General features: G+C 40.7%; 1 protein-coding gene across 4 annotated transcripts in view; it reads right to left on the minus strand.

The window, feature by feature from the left end:
• Positions 1 to 387: 387 nt before the first annotated feature.
• Positions 388 to 21,940, minus strand: part of LOC144931170 (inactive dipeptidyl peptidase 10-like) — a 675,556-nt gene continuing 654,003 nt past the window's right edge. For 3 of the 4 annotated variants that reach the window (XM_078855037.1, XM_078855038.1, XM_078855036.1), the window contains exons 22-26: positions 19,741 to 19,840; positions 16,324 to 16,382; positions 12,790 to 12,862; positions 10,604 to 10,677; positions 389 to 4,796 (exon numbers count right to left, since the gene is read on the minus strand). In XM_078855037.1, the coding sequence (XP_078711163.1) occupies positions 4,653 to 4,796; positions 10,604 to 10,677; positions 12,790 to 12,862; positions 16,324 to 16,382; positions 19,741 to 19,840 (450 nt within the window). In that variant the 3' untranslated portion in view covers positions 389 to 4,652. Of the gene's footprint in view, positions 4,797 to 10,603; positions 10,678 to 12,789; positions 12,863 to 16,323; positions 16,383 to 19,740; positions 19,841 to 21,940 lie in introns of all 4 variants that reach the window. The other variant, XM_078855035.1, reaches the window with a different exon arrangement.

The raw sequence follows: 21,940 nt of genomic DNA on the forward strand, positions 1-21,940 counted from the left end.
AAGAGCGCTGTGAAAGAGACGCTGCTTCGTTCACTCTCGGCGCAGCTGCAGACTTGTCAGGCTATATACTCGAACATGACAGAAGAGCAAAAGCAGCGCCACCAGGCGACGAGTGTGCGCGTGACGATGTCCAAAACATTTTCACTAAGGGCTGGGGTCTAAAAAAAGTGGGCGGGCATTCATAGAAAGGGTGAGGGCCTCGAGAAAAGGTGTGGGACCTACAGTGAGGGAAAAAAGTATTTGATCCCCTGCTGATTTTGTATGTTTGCCCACTGACATAGAAATGATCAGTCTATAATTTTAATAGTAGGTTTATTTGAACAGTGAGAGACAGAATAACAACAACAAAATCCAGAAAAACGCATGTCAAAAATGTTCTAAATTGATTTGCATTTTAATGAAGGAAATACGTATTTGACCCCCTCTCAATCAGAAAGATTTCTGGCTCCCAGGTGTCTTTAATACAGGTTACACTCCTCTCTGTGTATTCTCTCTCTCTCTCTTTGTGTATCCGTGTCTGTGTTTGGTCTTTCTCTCAAATTTAGCAATCTTTGGAAGAACGTAATCAACCAGGTGGGGTGTTGTCTGTTGTGTTGGTCGACTCTCTGGTTGTATTGCATTGTATTTCTGAGTTTACTATGTTTTTTTTCTCATTCATTCGTACCTGATGATGGTTGCTTGTGTTGCAATCAAAACGTCGAATTCTATTGTTATTTAATTTATTTTCTTTCTACGTGACCTTACCGAAAGCACTAAAGAGTAATTCCTTCAGTCACGAAAGCTTCGAATCCAGGATTACTTTTATTCAGAATGCAACTCCACAGGAAATTAAAACAGGCCGATAAATGCAGGTCCCTCACGTCTTATACACCCTTTGATAATCTGAATGCACATTAACGAAAGCGGCACAGAACAACTGTTTTTTACGACGAAGGGGAAGCATTTTCCACAAAAGCAAACGACGTACATGCCGCAATTACAACACACGTCACCGTGGCTACTCGGCTAACAGAATGCAGTCAGACTTCATTAGCATGTGAGTCTACAATTCCACGACCCGAAGCAGGATAGGGCCAGTCTCAGGCCCAAGCCGTGCTCAATCTCATATCCATGTCCTCTGCATGTGCTCGTGCCTTCCCACCTCATGTAGTCTTCACATTCACACACCCTCTATTCTCCTACCTCTTGTGGCCAAATGACTGACCCGTGCTTGGAAAGTAGCAACTTCACTGAGAACGAAACTTAATTAGTTTTCATGGGACATACAACTTGTCAACTCGAGCTGGCCTGATATAACCTGATGTCTCCCAAACTCGAGTGGAAGGGCACCTTTAGTTGGTAAAAAAATGGAGTTGCCATATTTTTTTCAATATGAAATGGACAGGTCTTTTGCAGAAATACTTCACAGTAAGACTCACTCAGAAATACTTCGAGTAAAAGGTCAAGACTGCATTGCTGATGAGAATGTTAAATATTATAATAAAATTAAGTCTTCCTGCCACCGACATGTATTGTTGTAATTTGGGGAATTCTGACAAAATTTGACCAGAGAATTCAGGCTACACCAAGAATTCGTGACCAAGTCGAGTTTGACAAAAACAAAATATGGGAAATGCCCTGCCAGGTTGACAACAAAAATTGAAACTCGATTAATGTGGCTCAAGGGAACGTGACTTCATAGCGATCAGGGCAACCATGGTATTAAGTGGATAACAAAATGTTTAAAAAACGCTGTTCTTAACAAAGTATTTATTCTAAAGAAAGTGTAATGCAAGGGTGCTTCCACTTGTAAGAACACTTTTATGATAGCACAGGTCACACTTTTAAAGTCATGGGAAAAATACTTCAGGCATATCACCAACTCAGCCAGGATATGGCACGTTTTCACACGTCGTGGAAATGAGGAATTATTGTCACATGAGCAATAGAAATGTGTTGATGGGCACGTGATTTACCAATTAAGTGTGGAGACATCCATTTCCGTTGTAGATTGCTCAAGTTTGATGGACACACGATACAAGCGTAAACCCTGCATTGGCCCTAAAATGCTAACTTAAAGAGAGGACTGAATACACTAGAATTTATGTTAGGGTGAAGATTATAGCTAACATTATGCCCCCCTGCTCCATGTAACATCCCAAATAAATTAGTAAAGTTGTATGCATCTCATTTTTAAATTACATGTTTTCCACAACTGATGAAGTGTCTCCCTAACCCATAACACAAAAGCAACCTGCAAATAAACGCATTTTCAACTGTTAAATGCGAATATGAAAATATTAACATTTAAATCACACAGAACTACACGGTACATCACAGGAAAGATATTAAAATTAAATTGACATGCACATTCTTTTTTATTCATATGGATACTGCTCTGGGCGGTGCAAATGTCATGCATTTTTATTCCTTTTTTCTAAACTCAAAAATATTTAAGTGATTGCCACAATTATACTGTTATACACATGGTCCATTTTTTCCCTTCCAAACCAAGTTAAATTAGTGCATTAATCTCAAAATGTGAGCTTGTTGGTATATTACCGATATCTTAAATTTAATTTTTTATTTCAATTTCTAAGTCAGTGAATGTTCTGTCCACAGAACAATCTGTTCTCTGTGTAGGTTTCTTAACTCTAAATGCCAGCATTGTTGTTGTACATTATGCACAATATTCATCAAATCGGTCTATATATTTAAGTCTGGCAGCGTGGTTGAGTGAAGGATTAATCAATATCAACATTTAAAAGAAGTCTACAGACAGAGCCGGCCCAGCCACTAAGCGACCCTTGCAATTGCAAAGGGCCCCGTGGACAGCAGAGGGCCCCCCTAGAGTCACTGCTAGCTAGTGGGTGAAAAAAATCATACATCAAAGGGGCCTCCAACCAAATTTTGCTTAGGGCCCCCAAAGGTCTAGGGCCGGTTCTGTCTACAGATGATACCTTCTCATCTCCCACGCCACAAAGAGTACATTATTAATCCCCAGAGGTCTCTCAACAGGTACGCTTCAAAAAAATTGCATAACCAGACTTTCCCCCTCCTCATAGCATGCCGTTATACACCCGTGTTTGATGTTTATAATGATGAATAACCCCTTAAGGACTTCGAGGACCATTATGGCAAGCAAAACTACGAATATAGTTTCTCCAGAGACATTTCCAGTGAACTTTATACAGCAGCTTACACATATTACAATTGAATTCCCAGCAGTCCTTCGCTGTAGAGGCGCTGCTTGTATTTCATACGAATTGCCATTTGCTTGTGTGTTGAAGGGGATGCACACTCGTAATAATTTAAGTATCTCCGCCGCTGTTTAGTGAAATCTTGTTGCAGTCGACGTTTTTCCCACGAAAGTCGCTTGCTCGGGATTGTGTTCAACGAGCCATTCTCTGCAGGTCACGTGGCAACAGATGGGAGTTCCAATAAAATCACTCTTGCATCTTATTTTTTTCATACTTATTTGAACTAGTGTATTTTCTCAGTCGTTACAAAACTACTGGTTGAGCACGTATCACTATCGGATCCAAGCCTTTGCAAGGCCATTGTTCACGTTCGGGATGCATGCACTTCTTCACAAAGCATCAGCTAATTAGCTGGAGTGTGGAGGCAACTTCACTGACCAACTTCAACAGGAGTTGCACCTTTTGCCATGATCATTCGTGGTAAACCCATGCGGTGACAGTACTACACGCACTAGAAAATGGTGGCGGGTGCAAGCTGAGGAAAATATGTAAAAAAGTCCCCACTGAACATGAAAGGAAAACATCATGGAAGGCGGAGGGAAAAATAAAGTGTACAAGAAAACAAGCAAACTTCCAAAAAGGCAGCCATGTAATTCATTTAAAATGTAAGCTTAAATTACACTATTTATAAAGCTACAAAACTGTTTTGTTTAAATATGCGAACAGGACGATACAAAAATTAGCTGATGTTAGAGAAAATATTACAGACAACAAAATGAACACAAAACATCCCATGACAGAGAATTCACCTGTAGTCTCCATTTACTTACTCAGTAGCTTCGGTCAGCTCTATTTCTCCTCTTAAAGTCCAAGTAATACTACTGTACAGTCCTTGTTGGCTTGCATGGCCATCAGTTAAATTATCAGAATGTTTATACAGTATGTTGTATATAACCCTTTATGTTTCTCAACCACAAGCAGGATATACTTTGCCTGAGCTCTTATTCCCACTTGTTTAAAAAAAGAAACATTTGTATATTTTTACATGAGCATTCCCTTAGTCTATGAGATACAGCTTAACCATTTCCACATCAGAAAGCTGCATTGGCACACAAACATAATTTCACCAAACGGTACAGAAGTGCCATGCCTAGAATTAATCTTCTGGGTATCCAGAATAATCTTAGGCACGTGTTTAGTTGCAGTCTTGACAAAGGTTAAGCAAGCATTTCATCTAATATGCAATTGTCTTCGGCAATATTTTAATTTCACAGTGCTTTACTAAATTAACACGTTTGTTTATTTTCTTTAAACAAAGATTTAGGGTGGCTACAATAACAGGAAGCAGTTCTGTTGGAAACAAGATGTGGGTGGCACAAGTGTCTGGGTGCACCCTATCACTGCTGGATGTGGACCCAGCTGGTGCTTTGAATGGTTGAAGAGAATAATAATTAATCAACCGGGAAAATCTTCTTACTCTTCCTCTTCGTCATCCACCTCTTCAAACCTCTTCTCCTCCTCTTCCTGAAAACACTCGATGAAGAAGTTGGTGATGGACTTGTAGAGGTGCCTTCTGGCCCGATCCTCCATCAGGAAATGACCCATGTCTGGGAATATCTGCCCGGAATAAATAAACGTTAATGCATTTTTGTTAACCAAAAATTTGCATTTAAACCTCCCAGTCTCACGTGGCTTTATCTCAGTGTATTTAAAGAGGGGGTGTATATTGGGTTTGAATGTTGCAAAAAATATGTTTGACTAGAAGACTATACACAATACACTGCGTGTATTGCCATGTTGGCAACTCTGGTGGCAAGTAGACTACAGGGAAAATAATGCATTGATTCATGTTATTTGAATTATACATTTAACAATCTATCTTTCTGACAATTGAACCTTATGGCGGGACCCCGGGGTCCCATAAGCCCCCGGCTCTCGCATCAACTGCGTTGCGACGTTCATTTTATGTCTGTTGAAGGCGAACAATATTGCAATCGATTCCTCTTGACGAGCTCTACACGATGCGCTAATCAAAGTTTCAAAGTTGTGTTTCTTCTGCGCATTCGTCCTCGCTGCACTTGGACGACATGACAACAGAATGATCCGCGCCAAGTGGGTCGCGGCGTTTATGTGCGCGGTGGGACGGAGTCGCCAAAAATAAATAAATTACGGTTTTGACTTGTTTATTTGGGACCCTGGGGTCCTGCCATAAGGTTCACTTGCTGCACATGGGAAAGTGAACAGACATTATAAAAGTGAATGATGGCGCTCAGTTTAACTTGAAGGGAAATGTCGAATTATTGACCAAACAACGGGGGATGCCCTGTATTGGCTAGGTCTAATGATGTTATAGAGTGACATAAGATTGCCTTACTTTCCAGCTATGGGGTGAAATAATATAACAGCAAGCGGCCTTGTCAGATTAAGTCATGTTTTCACTTATTCATACGGACATCCTATACACAGGATAACTTGTATGCAATACATTTTACACCAACCTCAAGGCAGATCCCACAACAAGTGGGATCCTACTCATATATATTTTTTTTAATTAATGTTATGTTAAAATGCACGTTCAACAGCCCAAGGCATACAGCAGCACAGCAATCAAGATGTATACTGCATATGTTGTGGTTAAATTAATGTGTTATAGAGATTATCCACGAGGTGGCGCGCACACCACAATGGATCGTCGCAGCCCAGGCCCGATAGGGACCAACCCACACGATGGGGCTCTGTGGCCGCGTGCATTAAACACCTTCAGTGATTTCCCCCTCCATTAATTCACAACTGTTTTAAATGAGAAAATCTAGGAGAATTTCCTGAAGATGTTCAAGCAACCAGTTACTGAGGCAAAAGAGCATAGCGTAATGGTGTCAGCATGTAATTTTTACCCCTTCAAGTTAAACGATAGAAATAACCTATATACTTTTGACTTAAAACTTTCGTGACTGCAGGAATTAATATTCTTGGTTCTTTCGGTAATGTCACGGAGATAGAATAAAAATAATAAGTTGAAAATAATAAAAGCAAAAAACCCACGACGTTTCGATCGCAACACAAGCGGTCATCATCAGGCGGAGAGAAAAGAGGGGGCAAGCCTCCAAATGCAACTGCTTATAAGGGTTTCCAAAGTGAGTGGGAGGGGGGCGAGAGCTGGGAGGAGGAGGGCTCCACAGCGCAAACAGCATGGGCGGGGCAGCCAGTCAGCCAGTGCTAATGTAGGAGCAGACAATGCGGGGGGGAAGGGGGTAGATATAGGGGGAGAGAGAGGGGAGGTAGAGAAAGGGGGAGAGAGGGGGGGGTAGAGATGGGGGGGGCATTGCACCTCGCTACAGACATCCACACTGCTGACGGTAAACGTTGACAAGAAAACACAAATCAAGTCAAGAGTTATCTCAATTAAAAAAGAGGGAAGATATCGTCATCCTCTCAGCCGATAAGGGCAATACCACGGTCATCATGGACAAAAACGTGTACAATAACAACATTCAGGACCTACTTAATGATGGTAGCTACACAAACATTTTACGATATCCCACAAACTTTCTCGTTACAAAAACTAACAGTATCATCACTGATTCATCTTCATTAATTGAACAGACCAAACGGTTTTCCTTAAAACCTTCTGCTGCTAGACCACCCAGACTATATGGCGTACCAAAAATCCATGAAGAAGGTACACCCCTTCGTCCCATCGTCTCCACCATTGGCTCACCCACCTACAAACTGGCCCGATATCTGTCTGAGACCTTGCAGCCATTCACTGGGAAGACCACCTCTTCTGTTCTTAACTCAGCTCACCTGGTATCGTCAATTAAAGACATCTCACTGTCAAGAGTAAATTTGTTAATTCGTTTTGATGTAGTTTCTTTGTTCACCAAAGTTCCTGTGCCCGATACCATTGCAATAATTGAAGATTTGGTCCAACAAGAACTGAATGCTGATGTACCGGCCCTGGTGAGACACTGCCTCACCAATACATACTTCACCTGGAATGGAACATTCTACAAACAAACTGAAGGCACCCCAATGGGTTCTCCCTTATCTCCGGTTGTGGCCAACATTTTCATGGAAGAATTTGAGACAGACGCCATCCAGGCATCCACTCTACGCCCATCCTTGTGGAAGAGATACGTGGATGACACGTTTGTCATCTGGCCACATGGCCGACCGGCTCTGAAACAATTCCTCAACCACATCAATTCCATACACCCAGCAATCAAATTGACCATGGAAGTAGAAAAGGATGGCATGCTACCTTTCTTGGATGTCTTAATAAAAAAGACACCAGATGGCTCATTGAGCCACTCTGTCTACAGGAAAGTAATGTATACTGACGCCTACCAAAAACCTGATTCCCACCACCATTCATCCCAGAAGAATTCCCTCATCAAAACGCTACACCATAGAGCTCAATGTATCTCTGACCATGAACACCTGACCAGTGAACTCAAACACGTACACCAGGCTCTCAAGGCGAATGGATATTCTGACTACACAATCTGCAAAGCCATCACCCCAACCGTGAGGAAGGAGCCATCGGAAGATCCAATCAAAACCATCACCTTGCCTTACATAGCAGGGATAACCAAATATTTCCAAAATCTTGAACAAACACAAGATCCAGGTCTGATTTAACACAGTGCATAAAATTCGTGATCTGATCCCATCTGTCAAGGACAATATTCCTGACATGCAATATTCCGGTGACTACAAACTAAGCTGTGTCTGCGGCAGTAGTTACATTTGGGAAACTAAACGACATCTCTCGCACTGTGTTCATGAACATAAGGCAGATCTGATACACAGCAGGACCAATCCTTCTGCCGTGGCTGATCATTACATTATTGCGGCTGGCTCACGTGAAATTGATTTCTCTAAGACGATGGTACTTTGCAAGCCGACTGGCTATCAACAAAGATTTGTTCACGAAGCCATCCATAGAAACAGACACAATTTCAACCGAGACGACGGGTTTAAACTCAGCAATCATTGGAAAGATGTCATCAACCATTTTGGGTCATAACTTAATTTGTGTTTTCTTGTCAACCTCTACCGCCAGCAGTGTGGATGTGTGTAGCGAGGTTCAATGCCCCCCCCTCTCTCCCCCTATCTCTACCCCCCCTCTCTCTCCCCCTATCTCTACCCCCCCTCTCTCTCCCCCTATCTCTACCCCCCCCTCTCTCTCCCCCTATCTCTACCCCTTCCTCTCCCCATTGTCTACTCCTACATTAGCACTGGCTGACCTACGCCATGCAGCTCTCCTCCTCCCAGCTCCCCCATTGTCTGCTCTTACATTGGCACTGGCTGATTGGCTGCCCAGCCCATGCAGTTTGCGCCGTGCAGCCCTCCTCGTCCCAGCTCTTGTCCCCCGCCCACTCACTTTGGAAACCCTTGTAAGCAGTTGCATTTGGAGGCTTGCCCCCTCTTTTCTCTCCGCCTGATGAAGACCACTTGTGTTGCGATCGAAACGTCGTGGGTTTTTTTGCTTTAATTATTTTCAATTTATTTATATATATAAAAAATTATACGTGACTTTACCGAAAGAACCAAGCATATAACCTATATACATGACATAAAATAATTAAGCAATGTGTCCTTCACACGTCCGTCTCTCCGAATAAAAAATTATTATTTCGTACACAACCCATCAGTCGCATTGCCATTTGGGAGCACACAAGTACAGCAGCATTGATTCAAGACAAGCAAACTCTGAACCGGTTTAGGCATACAGTGCAGTGTTTTATCAGCGAAGTCAGGCTTGCATGAATCAATGGTGGTGAAAATATACAAAACATTGTGTTATGTGTACACTCGCATATAGTTGTCTGTATATTTACTACTGCCAAGCCAAAAGGCATTGTCTTTCATGATGAAACAATCAAGGGGCATTGCTCATATCTGTTGGGCAGTGGAGTTAATTTCACATTCATATGGCTGTAGCCAGTGGCATTGATTTAATCGACTGTGAATTCCCCACACAGTGGCATTGATTTAAATCAGCCCTGGAGAAATGAAGGGCTGAGTTGACTGCTGCAGATATTGTACTTTGGGGTTACTCTGCCCACCATAAGAATGTGTAAATGTTACCAATAGCTTGTATAATAATATAACCATAGCTCTAATTAAAATAACCCTTCAATTTCTTAAAAAATATTAACACGTACTAAATGAATGTGACAAACCTACCAGAGCCAAGTTTGTTCAAATATATTCTCTATTTACCTGCACTATATAAAAAAATCTGCATGAAGGTGAGATTTAAATATTTGTTCATGAAACTGAGTTCAGTCCGGGCCGTGGCTAACACCAGTGGTGGGTGATATCTGAACCGATCCTGGGTCTCCCCTTTATGTAACCTGCACTGACCAGTGTAAAACAAGTGGACTGACAATTTGCTGTAAATCGCTCCTGTATTGTCATATATGTACGCTGGGTAAAAGTGGGATATGAATTAAGTTATGTATGTATGTAGGTTGAACTTCTTTCGCACCGTCTGTTGCCAACTGTGCTAATCGGAGGTGCAGGGAACGCCAAACTAAACACAAAAATCAGTTGTAAAGAAATTCGATTTCAATAGAAATTATAAAGTGCAAAGCTGCATTGACTTCCTAATATTGGAAGAGCATTCCAGATGGCTGCAGAAGTGCATCTGAAAGCATGCGATGCGGTAACCGTCATTATTGAGGTAACCATTTTTTTACTTAACTGTGGAGGTACAAAAGGGTGCAGCTGAAATTCAACAATACACAGAGTTTGTTTCAGCAAATTATCATACGTTGACAGCTAATTGTTACGTACACAAATGTCTAAACAAAATAAAGATGTTCATATTGGCAAAGCAAAATAGTAATTTTCAGGGGTGACAGCAATTTAAAAATAAAATGCTAGATTTAAGAGTAGAATCTGTGGGTGTGATTCCAGAAAATAGAAACACGTCATTAAATATTATTTGGCTCTTTCGGTAAAGTCACGTAGATGGAAAATAATAAAATACAAATTATGAAAAATAAAGTCATAAAAACCAAAAACTCACGACGTTTCGATCGCAACAAAAGTCTCTCTGATGCTTGTGCTGCGATCGAATTTTTTTTTATTCTACATGACTTACTGAAAGAACCAAAGAATATGAATTCCTGCAGTCACGAAAGGTTAAAGTCAAAACGTAATTAAATGTCAAGTTTTCCATTACAAATCCAAGTCAATGTCAGAATAAAACGGAACCTCGTTCCACTGTTGTTGAATTACAGAATACACAAGCCTGGCAATTTAAAATTTAGCTGCACACGGATAATTGGGTATATTGCCACAAGGACGACACCAATAAAAGTTACAAACGAAATGCCTTGTTGTTAGCGGTGATTGCATTAAACACACCGTAACATTGCATGCACATTTACTGCAGACAATCAGCAGCCCACCTGGAGGGAGTAATTGGCTTCGGCGGCAATAAATTGCTTGATGAGCTCGGTCGTATGCTGAAAATGGACCATTGCTACAAAGAGGAGAGATCATCGCAAATGTTACCCACATCCAAAATAAACAACCACCAACAAAATACAGCAGGGATTACTTTTAATCTATGGTTGCATTTGACAGGATCTCACTAGAATTGAGCAGCAAGGGCTAAAACGACAATAAAATAAAACTTGCTTCCTCTACCCTGCTTACAAGGTTCATGATTTTAAAGCATGTGCAAGTCTATTTGATACCTTTCATCCTTATATTTCTCGAGAGCATCTATGAGCCTTTTTGAAATTGTTGATATTTGCACCCAAGAATGCATCGTTTAATGGAGTATTGTCATTAAGGTGTCATTGACCTCAATACAACAGTTCTACCCATAATGCAATGTGCCAGAAACACTTGATTAATTTTACTTGTAATACAATTGAGTTCAGTTCGTTGTGATTATTGAAGGGGTTGTCGATTACGCACTACTAACTAATAGGTAATTATTTATATGCCATATTAAATACTGTTCATCAGGAAAAAATACATACATTTAATTCTCATCAGGCCACATGACGTGAAGTGCCTTGTCCAACCCTTATTAACTAGATCTGTTTTGCTTCCTTATTCATGTTTTATAAATGAAGTCCACTATCTGAAACGTCACCTATTACATTTTTCTTTCTTTTTAAGGCAATGCTATTTATGTGTTTCAGTTTTTTAGTTTGTGGGAAAATGTAAGTATTGCAATTGACATGCAAAAGGTTGGATGAGTGAGGTTAGGCATTAATGATTGCCTTTTCAGAGTATCCTGCTAGATGGCACATTTATAACAGTGTGCAGCCCCATTGCTATATATTCTTTTTCAGATTAATACAAATGTTTTAAAAACAAATCTTAACCAGTGGCAGTCGCCTCTGTGGCTGTCCACAACCGGTCTAAAATTGCAAATAAAAAAACATATACGGTGATACTGTAATGCCAGTGGTGCACAAGCACAAATAACAAAACAAAACTCAACACACTCTTCAACGAATTATATGTAGTTAAGATTTCGATCGTTATCTCCTCGTATGAGTGTGGGATTTTTTGCCTTCTGCATCCTCCAGTTTTTCCCCACGCGCAGAAACGCTCTGTAATGAATTAGCCAAACTCTAAAGTAGGCCCCCTGGAAAAATATTGCTGTAGTCTGGAGACTGTGGGGCTTTCCTGGGTCATATATATATAATTTACCAAGGAGTAATGGGACGTAAAATGCTGGCCATATGTGAATACATTAATCACCGGATGAATTTTAAATACTAAAAGCGAATGAATATTTTTTTTGCAATTTTAATTAAGTTTAATATTATAAGACGAATAAGACGAATCACACTAAGATGTGAATTGGGAACACTTAAATCTACAGGATCGTACCCACTTTACCCCTTTTACACACGCGTAACATTGACGAGCGCTCTCCCTGCATTCTAAAGGAAATCCATTCATTTATTGAGCAACTAATTTTAAATACTTCACAAATGAATGTTGTACAAATCAGGCTCACTTTGTAAATAATTGTAAACGAAGTGAAGTTTGTAGCTCGTGTTTTTATGTTGTCAAACACAATACGATAATCATATTACATTTTTTTCAGAGGGTAGAATGTTATTTTGTTGTAGTGTTATAGATTCAGCATGCTATCTGACAAACCCGCAACTGTATTTCATCCTTTCTCACTTTTAGAGTGTTTTTTTTACAAATAAGGCAACAGAGACATTTAAATGAGCCCGAAGTGTCGGAATACCTATTATAATTTGCATAGAACATGCTGCATAATTATAACACTTTAAATAAACCAACTGTGAAGTTAATGGAATTATTTTAAACATAAAAACACAAACCAGTTTTAATTATAAGGGGTTATCGTCTATTAATGAACGTCTTTCAAAGCCATCCTTTGCTATTTTATTTTCTGCTTTTATCTTCTAAAAATGGAACCATGAAAAGCAACAAAAAGCTACAACTTGCGAATCCGTTTCCACCTGGCGGAGAGCCATCAAAGCGAGCGCGGCCATAACCAACCTTGCAGCAAATTGGCAATAATAATGTGGATTAATTGGCTGTGTAATAATTTTTCCTCTTCGTGCAGTGTATCGTGGATGATTGCGTTTACCGTCAGCTGTGCCGTGGATCAGCAGCACTTTCTCGTCCGTAAGCTTGGCCACCCTGTGGACAGCTCGTGACACCTGCATGCAAACACGGACATCGGAGGCACACTTAGCAGCATGCAAATATCCGGCCGTGACATTGCCGATGTTAAAACGTTATGGAGCTCTAGATTGTGCAAACAAGAAGCCTGGAGGTGTGTGTAAAAAAAAAAGGTTCAACAGTCTCCAACTTTTGCGCAGCAACCCATGTTAAAAATCAGCATAAAATGTGTTGCAGCCTTTTGAAATAAGAGCTAAATATTATTGAGATATTCTAGGCAATCACAGCGTATCTCTTTCATAATTGATACTGCAGAGGCTACAGATTTTACTGTATATATATCCCAGTCCAAAGAGCTCACCCAAATCAGGTAAAGGAACAACGATACTAATTGTGGCCGACTCAGGCCATGTTGAAATGATTCTAGATTTGAAGCTTTCGTGACTGCAAGGATTCATACTCTTAGTTCTTTCGGTAAAGTCACGTAGGTAAAAAATGAAATTAAAATCAATAAAAATAAAATAATATAATAAAATAATAATATAATATAATTATTTTATTTGTATTAATTTTAATTTCATTTTTTACCTATGTGACTTTACCGAAAGAACTAAGAGCATGTTGAAATGGGTGGGGCATTGCCCCCCATGCCCCCCCTCCCGCAAACTCCGCCCATGAGCACAATGTTACTAAAGTTAAGGAGTGTTTTTTATGGAGTGGAATTATTTTCGCCCCTGGCCAAGGTCTATTGATTTTCGTTATCGTGAAATGTAAACTAATAAACAATCTAAAGGCAGCAGCAGCATTATTTTCCACAGAAAAATACGCCTGGCGCTCTTAAATTCGTCAAGCTGAGAGCATCAGATTCAGTTTGTGGTTGGTGTCATCTCTACCTGCATTAAATAATTATTGATTTTGGCCACAGTGTGCAGCAGGGCTTCTCAAGACTCATCCCTTACACTTCAGTAGTGGGCAGGATATAATTTATTATTATTAATTAATGGCAGTGTGCAACGTGTAATGACGACGATAAACATTGAAAAGTAAAAGATTGGTGCACATGGAAATGTGAACCCAAGGACGTGTTAGGGGTGTGAGGAATGAAGTTTGGAAAAGTTTGGATAAATATACGTGTGTGTGTATATGCCACCACGTCTGAATGCAAACCATGGATCACCGATAGAAAACATAAATACAACCACATTTTGCCCTTACTGGTCCACTGCTAAATGTGACTCCAGGTGATTGAAATGTGATGTGGTGGACTCATCGCTACTGCCACTCATGTAAAATGTGATCCACGACGTCACTTACAGTCAACACTGGCTGTATTTCCAATTTTTTTTTTATTAAACTGAAATACTGCTGACTGCTCTGAACCAGCAACATTTACATGGCACATGAAAGTACGGATGAGCGTGGGCTATTATCACTGTCCCTATTGTCATTCCATATTGGTATTCAATTCAAGTACTGATTCAATAATGTTGTCAAAGAGGAGATGTAAAAGTGCTGGATTTTGTTAGGTCATTATGTGCTGGCATCATCTTCCAAATGTATAAAATTGCAAACATTACCGACAAATTACTCAATTTGAATGACACTTCGCATTCATCGTCCCCCTGCTGGCAGACTAATTCTTGCTTGCAGGCCGGTGCTGTGTTCACCTTGTGCCGCACAGCTGCCATCAGGGGTTCCATTAGGCTAAAAACATTATTGTTTAAAACTGAGTTCTGATAAGTTTTGTTATATTATGGGTGCGGTATGAACACAATAATTTTTTTTTATTACTATTACATGTAATGTCCAAACAATTATTCAAACCAAACAATATAGGAACATACAACAAAACAATTCACTTATATTTAATTGCTCTAATTAATTTAGTGCAAGCTACTCATACCTAAGGGAGCTAGAACAAGTTTAAGTTTATTTAAAATTAGGTGACAAATTGTTCTCAGACATACATTTTTTAATTCATCTCAACAGCTTTTGAATGCATCTACTGATGACAAACTGCCTGTGGCATGCTCACAGCGATGTATTCTCAACATGTGCTCTCTCCATTGTAATTCTGTTGCTCCAATTGTTGCTACACAACACTGCCCATGAATATGGCTGTCATGATATACCATGATATATCATACACTATAAAATCTATAATCGTATTGTCCGTTTTGAAAAATATAATTATATCGTGATTATCACAGCTCATTTTATTTTCCGCAATATTTAATTTTGTGACAAAATATCTATTAAACTAAAAATCATTAAATTACCCCTTAAATTAGTGATTTGCATGGCAATTATACGATGCAATCATCATTCTTGTAGTTTATTCCAACTATTTTGTGTAACTGATGGTATGTGCATGATAAGCGTTATAGATTGCAATCAGTGTGTTGAGTCAACTGCTGTTGAAGAACTTTTAAAAGTCATCTTTATTCAGATCAGAGGTATAAAAAAGTGAAACAGAATATTCATATTGTGAAATTCAATACCGTATCATATTGTGAAAAATGATATCGTGGCAACTGTAGTCATGACACCAATGTTAGTAATTTAAATATACAGTATAGATATTTTCAACTTTATCCTGAAATGTATGGCGAGGTCTTTTTAAAATATATTTTTGAAAACGTATTCTTCAATTAAAGTAAGGTGTGTCACCCCATGATTAAAACTGTATTTTGTCAATCCTCTTTGCAACAGTATTGGACATGCATTTCAAGTCGCATTCTCATTGCATTAACGTAAAGTTGCTCGCTCATGCACATCTGGTCTGTCGCACCCTTGTCTACTAAATACTCATAAATTGCATCCCGACGATAGGACAGAATAGGCAATACAATTACAGCTAGTTATTATCTTTTTGAAAAGCTGCATATTTCAGGCTGCTGGCAAAGTGCACACGGAGGGTGAATTTCACAGTTTGGATGTATGAGGAAAATAGCAGCATGCATGATCTTCACGCTCACAGCAGACCAAGTTAAAGATGAATGCCTTTTAAAAGCAGGTGAAAATCTTGGGGGAATTAGATTGCCATCTAGGAAGGGCACAGAGATAGTGGTTGCAGCAAGGGTGAACATTTCTCTCCTTGTGTATGGCCATCATTTAACATCAGCTTTCACCAACTGCTGGCTGATTATTTTCCCACCTATCACTATATAGGAAACTAAGGTTTTCAAGTTTGAGGGTAGAATATCAATTGTCAGTACTGCAGTGGCAGGTGTATATTTATGGCCCACATTCAAACACATCCCCATTATAGCTGCCAAATTGTTGTCTAGTGCCCTTCTTTAATTTCAGAAGGCCAGCGATTCCACGCAACAACCGTGGGGCATTTGACATGTGTAAAAGCAAACTACACATGGCATTTTGAAATAAAGCCCCACAGTGCCACACAACATGTCAGACGTAATTGTAAAGGCTTTAAAACCGTATGAGGCATCGGCAGCATTCAACAAGAGGAACAATAAGCAAGCTGTAGCTTACGTACCTCGTATATTTTTTCATCATGATTTGGGTGGCCAAGGTAGCGCTCAGAAAAAGCAGACGCTGGAAAGATAACAAAAATACCTGTTACATTTAGTCATACATAAAACATTTATTTGTGCTTACATACAACATTTTCAATAAAACTAAATAACATTTCAAAATATTACGTAAAAAAAGAAAGTATGTTTAAATATATCGATATATATAAAAGTCAAAAATTGTGTGTGGGTTTGTGGGTTTGTGTGTGGTCGCACGCTTGGCTCTCCAACGGTGGGGTTTATGTCAAAAAAAATAGCCAGGTACCACGCTGTAATCCCCGCGGTGAACAAGCGCTATTAATTTTTCACATCCGTCAACTTTAAATTAGTTTAATTAGCGAATTTGTGCACTTTGCGTTCATTTATTTATTAAATGGCGCGTGATCGACCCTACCAAGTCACACGTGTTCGGTGGGGGGGACGGCTTTTACCAAGTCGGTCGGGGTGAGGGGGACATTTTCACACAAAATGCTGACGTTAATTCTTCGAAATGTCATGTACGCCCCCACCCCACCCCAATGCGTGCAGTTACTGCTATAGAGTCCCTACATATTGATTTTGTTTTATTTGCAATTTTGTGCTGTTTTCGATTATGTATTTATTAAATAGCACGCGGTGCTCAACCGTGCCAACTCTTATGCGTTCACTGGAGGGGACGGCTTTTACCAAGTCGGTCGGGGTGAGGGGGACATTTTCACACAAAACGCTGAGGTTAATTATTAAAAATGTGAAGTCACGTAGGTACCCCCCCCCCCCCCCCAATGTGTGCAGTTACTGCTATAGAGTCCCTACATTAATATTATATAGCGCTTCGATAGTCATTATTGTAACGCGGGCGGGGGGAGTGGCCCAGCCCACAGCCTGCCAGGGAGCCACCTCGGCCGACTGCACAATCTAGGCGAGGCCGCAGGTTCTGCACGGGACTAGGCCTCACCACGGTAATGTTAAGTACAATTGTATTGCTTCTGTCGCTAAACTCACGTATATAGAACAAGTGATATTAAAACAATTGGTTTCGAAATATAATAATCATTTTTTTTGTGTGCAGACAACTTTTTTTATTGCTTCTTTCGCTAACCTCACGTAGATAGAAACCTATTATTTATTTAATCACCTTGTAAATAATAAATTACTTTTTTTTGCATGCAGACAAATATTATTTCATTTTCTTGCTTCTTTTGCTAAACGCACATACATAAAAACCTATCATTTACATAACCTTGGAAATATTAACATATTGTTATTGTGCACGAAAATATGATTTCATTTTCTTCTTTCGCTAAACTTACATACATTCAAACCTATTTTTTTAAATAATCACCTTGCATTTATACGAATAATTATGTTTGTGTGCAGACAACCATTTTTCACAATTTACTTGCGTTTTTATGTGTGTGCCCATGTCTTTGTGTCCATGTGAGTCCATCTGCATGTCAGCGACGGTCGCTTTGTGTGTGTGTGTGCGCGAGTCGATGTGTCTTTGTGTGTGTCGATGTTTGTTTGTGTCAATGTGTATGTGTAAGTGCAAGTGTGTGCGTAAGTCCATGTGTGTGTGCGAGTCAATATGTGTGTCAGTCGATGTGTCTGTCAGTCGATGTGTTTGTGTGCGAGTCCATGTGTGCGTGTAAGTCGATGTTTACGTGTTTGTAAGTCAATGTGTGTGTCCGAATCGATGTGTCTGTTTGTAGGGCATTGTGTGTGTCAGTCTGTGTATGTGTGTGTGTGAGTCTGTGTGTCTGTCGACCCGTGGCACCTGGGTCTGCCCCGTGACCTCCTGCCAGCGGACGTTCGACACTTCACGTGACCTCAAGGTGCACATAGCCTGGCACAAGCGTCGTGGTGACGTCACCACCACTTTGTGGCGAATGGCGGTTGTTGTTGTGTGTAAGTCGATGTGTGTGCATGGCTCCATGTGTGTGTAAGTCCATGTGTGTGTGTCTTAGTCGATATGTGTGTGTGCAAGTCCATATGTGTGTTTAGGTCCATGTGTGTGGTTGTCTATGTATGTGTGTGAGTCGCTGTATGCATGTACGTCGATATGTGTGTGTAACTCTATGTGTGTGCAGCTAAAGTCGATGTCTGTGTGTGTGAGTCCATATGTGTGATGTGTGTGTGTGTAAGTCGCTGTGTTTGTGTGTGTGGGTCGATGTCTGTAAGTGTGTGTAAGTCGGTGTGTGTCTGTCTTTTTGACCCGGGCAACGCCGGGTACTTCCCGCTAGTATATATAAAAGGGAAATTTGTGAATGTGTGTCTGTTCGAAATGTTTAGCATACTTCCCAACATGCAACAAACTTGAAATTTGGCATGTGGGTAGCTTCCAGACTGTACGCAATGCAAAAAGTATAAAAATAGACTTTTGTATTTGGGGGGGGGCGCAATAATGGATATATTTTGCACGGCAAGTGAGTGGTGACATCACATCTGTGATGTCACAGCGTTACGCAGTGTGACTGCTGACGTCACGCATCTTCCCCCCACCCTCCGCGTAGGCTGTGTATTAATCCAAGACAAGAATCCAAGTCTCGGGCGACATACTCCAGTACTGTCCAAGTGAGAAACACTAGTGTTTACTAAACTAACCCCACAGTCAATTATAATATCATGTAAAGGCTGCCAATTCCACAGTTCCTTCCATCATAGTTAACCATGACATTCTTAGCCATACTGAACACAACAATCTCATCTGACCTGTCAGGAAATGGCTATACAGGACAACTAATCTTATCAGCGATGAAATGGGGTATCGATAATCGGGGATCTTATTATCCGTGGGGTGAGCTACGAATTCACTCCACTTATCTGCTGGGGTACATGCAAAAATACTTAATGAAAATTATAGACCATTTCATTATGACATGGACCCAGTGGTAGTGCATACAGTGCACATTAAAGATCTCCTGATGTAATGTGTGCTTGCATCATGGTCCAAATTTAAAAGATTACCCAAACTACTCAATTGGGACTACACGTCGCTACATTGCCCCTACTGGTATAGACTATACATCTGTGAAACATAGTACCTTTGCGATATCCCTGGGCTATAAGAATAATGAACAAAAACATGTTCATATTTTACAAGGTAAGGCCCACTGAGCTATTTCGCTTTTTTTTAGAAGCGACCTGGCCACAAATGATAGATCAACGAAGTGGCTTATCACGTGGAGATTTATAGCAACCAAATACTCGAAACACATGTTTCTAAATGTGGTGGGGAAAACCGGAGGACCTAGAGAAAAATCCACGTGACCACAGGGAGAACATGGACACTCCAAATACCTCTGTACCAGGTGAGGTAGTTAACATCTTGCCACCATGGTGACAATGGGGCAAATACCAAATGTACTAAATTACTGCTCATTATCAAGGAGAGCATCACCTACCATAGAGTCGCCAGTCAGTGATGGGAGCCACAGCAACGCCACACTTAAATAGGGCTTCTCCAGAGCCGAGCAGCAGCGTGGTGACATATCCTCCATAAGCCTGTGAAGAAACACAACAGTGTCAATCCAATTTTCACAGACGTAAAATGAAAGAAGATGAAATAAACAGGCAAGGAAGTTTAATACATTGCCGAATAGAAATACATTTTTATCTGTTGGCCCGTGGTGAATTGCAGATATTTTTTCAGGAACATTACTGATATCACTGGCTGAGATCCTAAGTGGGACACATCGTGAGCTTGCTTGACGTAAAGGAAATCAATGTTTCAACTAAGCTGTTGAATCGTACATGTAGTTCTATATTTATTTTTGCATGTAGTTAAAGGTTTTGTGTGTGTTTGTTTTAGTATTCAATTCCATGATTTTATTTTACAATTGTTCTTTTGTAATGTGAGCGTAAATGGGAAGGCCGGATGTGACGATCCGATAGGGAGGAGTCAGGGTCACGTGGGAGAGAGGTTATAGGAGGGAGCCCCGAAGAGATGGGGCCAGTCGATGGAGTGAAGAGGCGGGACCACGTTGGGTGGCCGCCGCGCCATCAGCCACGTGGCTGATGGGGCTTGGGACACCGTCAGCCAGGCACACAGAGCTAGCGGAGTGGCTAGCGGAGCGTGCGGAGTGCACGGGCTAGCGGAGTGGCTAGCGGAGCGTGCGGGGTGCACGGGGCTAGCGGAGTGGCTAGCGGAGCGTGCGGAGTGCACGGGGCTAGCGGAGTGACTAGCGGAGCGTGTGGGGCACGTGAGAGACGACGCTGGTCCGAGGAGGAGGCCAGCGGGGTGCGGAGGAAAAGAACCTAAATAAAGGACCAACGGAGAGCGACATCTTGTGACTGAGTCCTTTATTACACTTTTATGCATTTCCCAAACCCATATCTCCCTTTGGAAAAGATATGTGTGTCTCAGTAGGGCTCATGTTAATTACAGGTTTCTGTTTAAAAAATAGGTTATGACTAAATCATCTAAATATACCTGATCTCATTTGATAATAGAAGCTAAATATGCTGGTGCTTGGATGGGCAACCACCACACACACTTGGCAGTTATAGGTGGCTGTGGGGCCATTTGCTGGGCAGCAGAAGGCAGTGCAGAAACATCTATAGTTGTACTCTACTTTCTATGCTGCCACATCTATGGTCAAGAATTTATTTTGACCGCCATGACCAACGCAGCACGGAGAAGCCCTCATCCAGCGGCGGACTAGCAAAAGCGGACGTGCATATACGTGTCTAAATTAATCATGTTTCCCACGATCATTTGTTTTGGCAAGGCAACCTTGGGCTGGCTTCAACTTTACCAAGTCCGATCAAAAGAGTGTGGCCATATAAAACAATTGCCCTGGCCACCATGATGCTAATGAAAAGAGACAACCACATTGTGAGGCCTGAACGTCTGAGCTGTGCAAAGTAAATCCTCCCAATGCTCATGTATGGCTGCCTTGAGTTTAAATCTATCAATAACATTCCCAATTAACATCTTATGGAGAGAGTGTCCACCCCACCATGGGATTGTGGAATTTCCACCACTAATTCAGGGCAGCCGAGAGAATTAAGCACCGGTCAATTGCTCAATCGAGCAGCAAGACACTGAGTTTGCCTTTTGTTGGTATTCACAGTCACATTGGGAATACAAATTGCGTTACTACCAGAATCAAAATCTGTATTTATACCGGAGGAATCCTATGAGCTATGAAGCTCTTTTTTGTACAAATGTCCAGTAAGGGCAAGTCAGAAAGTTACAACAACAAATGGGAGTGTAAAGTAGGGAAAGGTATGCAAATCATGAAACATTTTGAAATAAAAATAAACTATTTAAATCAACTATTTTTATTTCATGAAAATAAACCAATTTTTATTTTACCAAGTACTGTACAGTAAAGCCCACTGAGCTTTTAGCTTTTGTTTCAGTAGCGACTTGGCCACAAATGATAGCTCAAACGAAGTGGCTCATCATGTGGAAATTATAGCAGCCAAATAATATAATTAATCTAGGCCCCTAACATGGCACAATCACAAAATGAGTGAGTATGCTGGGCCGACAGTAAATTATAACTCTTGTAAAATGGGTCCACATAAATGTATTAAACTTAGCACCATGGCAGTCCGTACAGGCTAACGTTGCAGATGCCTTACGCTGAGTGCTGC

The sequence above is a fragment of the Lampetra fluviatilis genome, chromosome 1 (genome assembly GCF_964198595.1).
Source record: "Lampetra fluviatilis chromosome 1, kcLamFluv1.1, whole genome shotgun sequence".
In the NCBI taxonomy this organism is placed as follows: Eukaryota; Metazoa; Chordata; class Hyperoartia; order Petromyzontiformes; family Petromyzontidae; genus Lampetra; species Lampetra fluviatilis.